The following is a 2,640-nucleotide window of genomic DNA, read 5'->3' as shown; positions in this document are numbered from 1 at the left end:
TCACGGTGCGAGCTCCAGGGGCGTCAGGCACACTGTCCATTGGGGAGCACAACGCGGTGCGGAGCCCATACTTGCAGTGTTCCAGGCAGGCCAGGGTCCGTCAGGACCTGGATGACTGGCCAGGGTCAGGGTCCAGAGACCTGGGCCAGGGTCCCCAACCAGTTCACGCAAACACACGACGGGATCTGCGGGTGTTAGAAGACGCAGCCAAGAACCAAAATGTAGCAAAATGTTGACATCGCTCGAGAGGACGGCGGTGCAGCGGTACGGACCCTTACTGTATGCAGCCACAGCAGCCATTGGGCGGCCGCTTAAAGCGGCGCACCTTGCGGCCGCAGCACAGCGCCTTGCAGCCCAGGCAGCAGCACCAATACCTGTCGCGATTGCGGCGCGGTACAACGTGACAGGCGACGGTAGCAGGAGGTAGGAGGGTAGGAGGTTAGGAGGAAAATGGCGAATGTGGCCAGAAAGCCGGGGCCTGGCCAACCTCCGCCACTGATCGAAGTCCGTGCGCCCTTGCACCACAGTCCTTGGCTTCAGGGAGGCTCCGACCTCAATGGCAGCGGGTCCTCCTCCTCCAGACCCACTCGACAGCCCCATCCCAGCAGCGAGTTCCTTCCCTTAGCGCGGAATCCATCCACCGCGCTCCATTCCAGTCCCCCCCTGCCCAAGGCTGTCGCCCACACGCCATCCAACCGCATGATACCCATCATAGCCATATCCGCGCCCGCCCACAACTTCCCCCAGACCTGAAACAGCCCTCAATGCAGCCCCAGCAGGGCCCGCAGCATGGGTGCTCCTGCAAAGAGGGTTTATGAAAGCGAGGGTTTTGGCTTTGGGTTATAATTCAGTTTCCTGCAGGGGGCGGTATGTCGCATCACAGGCAACAGACAAAACTGCGTAACAACATGGTTTTACAGGTATGGGGTCACGCACCCCCAACTATGTAACACACACACACACACACACATGCATAACAACATGATGGCCAATTGCCCAGGATAGGGGAGGTAGGGCGTTGAAAACTGCAGGGTGAATGAGGGAAGTGTGACTTGGCGACGAAGACACCCCTAATGTGGGCAGGGAATGCCGTGCTGTTCTCGGAGACCCTGCTGCGGCGCGCAAGTCACGTTAGGGTGCCTTATATAGGTCATCGCTCTTAATATAGGCCATAGATCTTACACGGAAGAATACATAGCATGTAAAAGAAAGGAAGAGGTGCATTTGATAGCAACATTACCCATCCTGGAGCGGACACTGATTCTAAAGCCCATGCGCTTTCCTTTATCATTTGCATATGCACAACGGTGTAGTAATCAAACCGAAGGCGGAACTCATCCAAGCTGCACTGTGCGGGCAATAGCAAGTTGGTGCAGTACAGCGCACCTCGTGGATGTCAATGACCACGTGGTCGAAGCCGGTGCTCCTGAGCAGCCGGGCCAGGACCGGGCGTGAAGTGGGAAGGTAAGAGCCGTAACCAGGCAGTTGGGGATGAGAATGGGGCCAGGGCCGGGTTTGGCATGTTTGCGCGTCATGGCTATCTGTCATGTGCGTGTGCGTGTGTATATCAACAGGGATGAACATATTGGCATGCGGCAACCAGCTGGCTCCAGCTGCTTTCCCAAACGACAACCCCATCCAGTGCTTGTATTTAGCCATCTTAATGCCTGGTTGCTTCCCGTCCGAGGGGAAATCATGTCGTACTGCAGCCAGCCCTCCGCGGTTCCATGGCGACATGCGAGATGAACTGGTAACGGAGCTCAAAGAGGATTTGCCCCTACGGGATGGATATTCCGGTGCGGCAATCTTTGTCGCGCGTGAACCCAGCGGGTATGCGGATATGGTGCACTTGCCGCAATGTCCGTGTAGCAGCCCAGATGCCTTGCTCGCCGGTCTTCCGCTGCTGCACCCGCCGGCAATGGGCAGCTGACTAATCGATGATCAAGAGCTAATCCATGTGCTCACCCTTCCCCTTATCGCCAACTTACCGGCAGCAGAACTAGTGAGCAACAAAGCGATGAACATCACGATCCGGTAGCCGCGGAATTCATGGTGCGGATGCAGACGAGGCGGAGTAATGCCAGGCCCAGAAGCAGTGCCCGCACACAGCCGGCCGGACGCCGCCGAGGGTCAATTCGGGGAACGGCGGAACGGAGTTGGGGAGGATGAGAGGGAGCATGAGCTAGCGCACGGTCGTTTATGGGCACAGCGAACAACGTGGAACAAGCAATGAAGGCTTCGTGCCCTCCAAGTGACTCGTGAGCGGGAGCAAGGAAAACTTCCGTGAGAAGGGACGTTTCTATGATACAAGTGGGCAAGAAAGTAGCTCGGCGACCCAGCCCATCCACAATTCCTACGAACACCCCCCTTAAGTTCCCCCTCTAGCTCTGCAACTCATCCCTTGCATCTTTGGGCCATGCCTGAGCCAAGCGGTTTCACTTTCCCTTGGGGCCCCTTCCCTCTGCATGTCGTGTCATGCCATGCCATGTCATCCCGGTCACCCTGACCTCAAGGGTGTTGAAGTGGTTGACAAAGTCCGTCCACTCCATCCTGATGAGCACCGAAGGACCACGCAGCAAAGCAAGCGGGAAAGAGGGGGAGGGGTGATGGGGAATAGGGGAAGGGGAAAGGAGAGGGAGA

At 57.4% G+C, this 2,640-nt stretch overlaps 1 protein-coding gene across 1 annotated transcript in view; it reads right to left on the bottom strand.

The window, feature by feature from the left end:
* mot15 (uncharacterized protein) overlaps positions 1-2,640 on the bottom strand; it is a gene marked incomplete at both ends in the record, with an annotated part of 12,828 nt that continues 10,188 nt past the window's right edge. Inside the window, 4 exons of the mRNA XM_002947655.1 lie at positions 1-185; positions 326-374; positions 1,387-1,426; positions 2,508-2,550. Of these exons, the coding sequence (XP_002947701.1) occupies positions 1-185; positions 326-374; positions 1,387-1,426; positions 2,508-2,550 (317 nt within the window). The remainder of the gene's footprint in view (positions 186-325; positions 375-1,386; positions 1,427-2,507; positions 2,551-2,640) is intronic.

Source organism: Volvox carteri (assembly GCF_000143455.1).
Source record: "Volvox carteri f. nagariensis unplaced genomic scaffold VOLCAscaffold_7, whole genome shotgun sequence".
NCBI classification, from domain to species: Eukaryota; Viridiplantae; Chlorophyta; class Chlorophyceae; order Chlamydomonadales; family Volvocaceae; genus Volvox; species Volvox carteri.
This window is presented reverse-complemented; position numbering and strand designations above follow the sequence as displayed.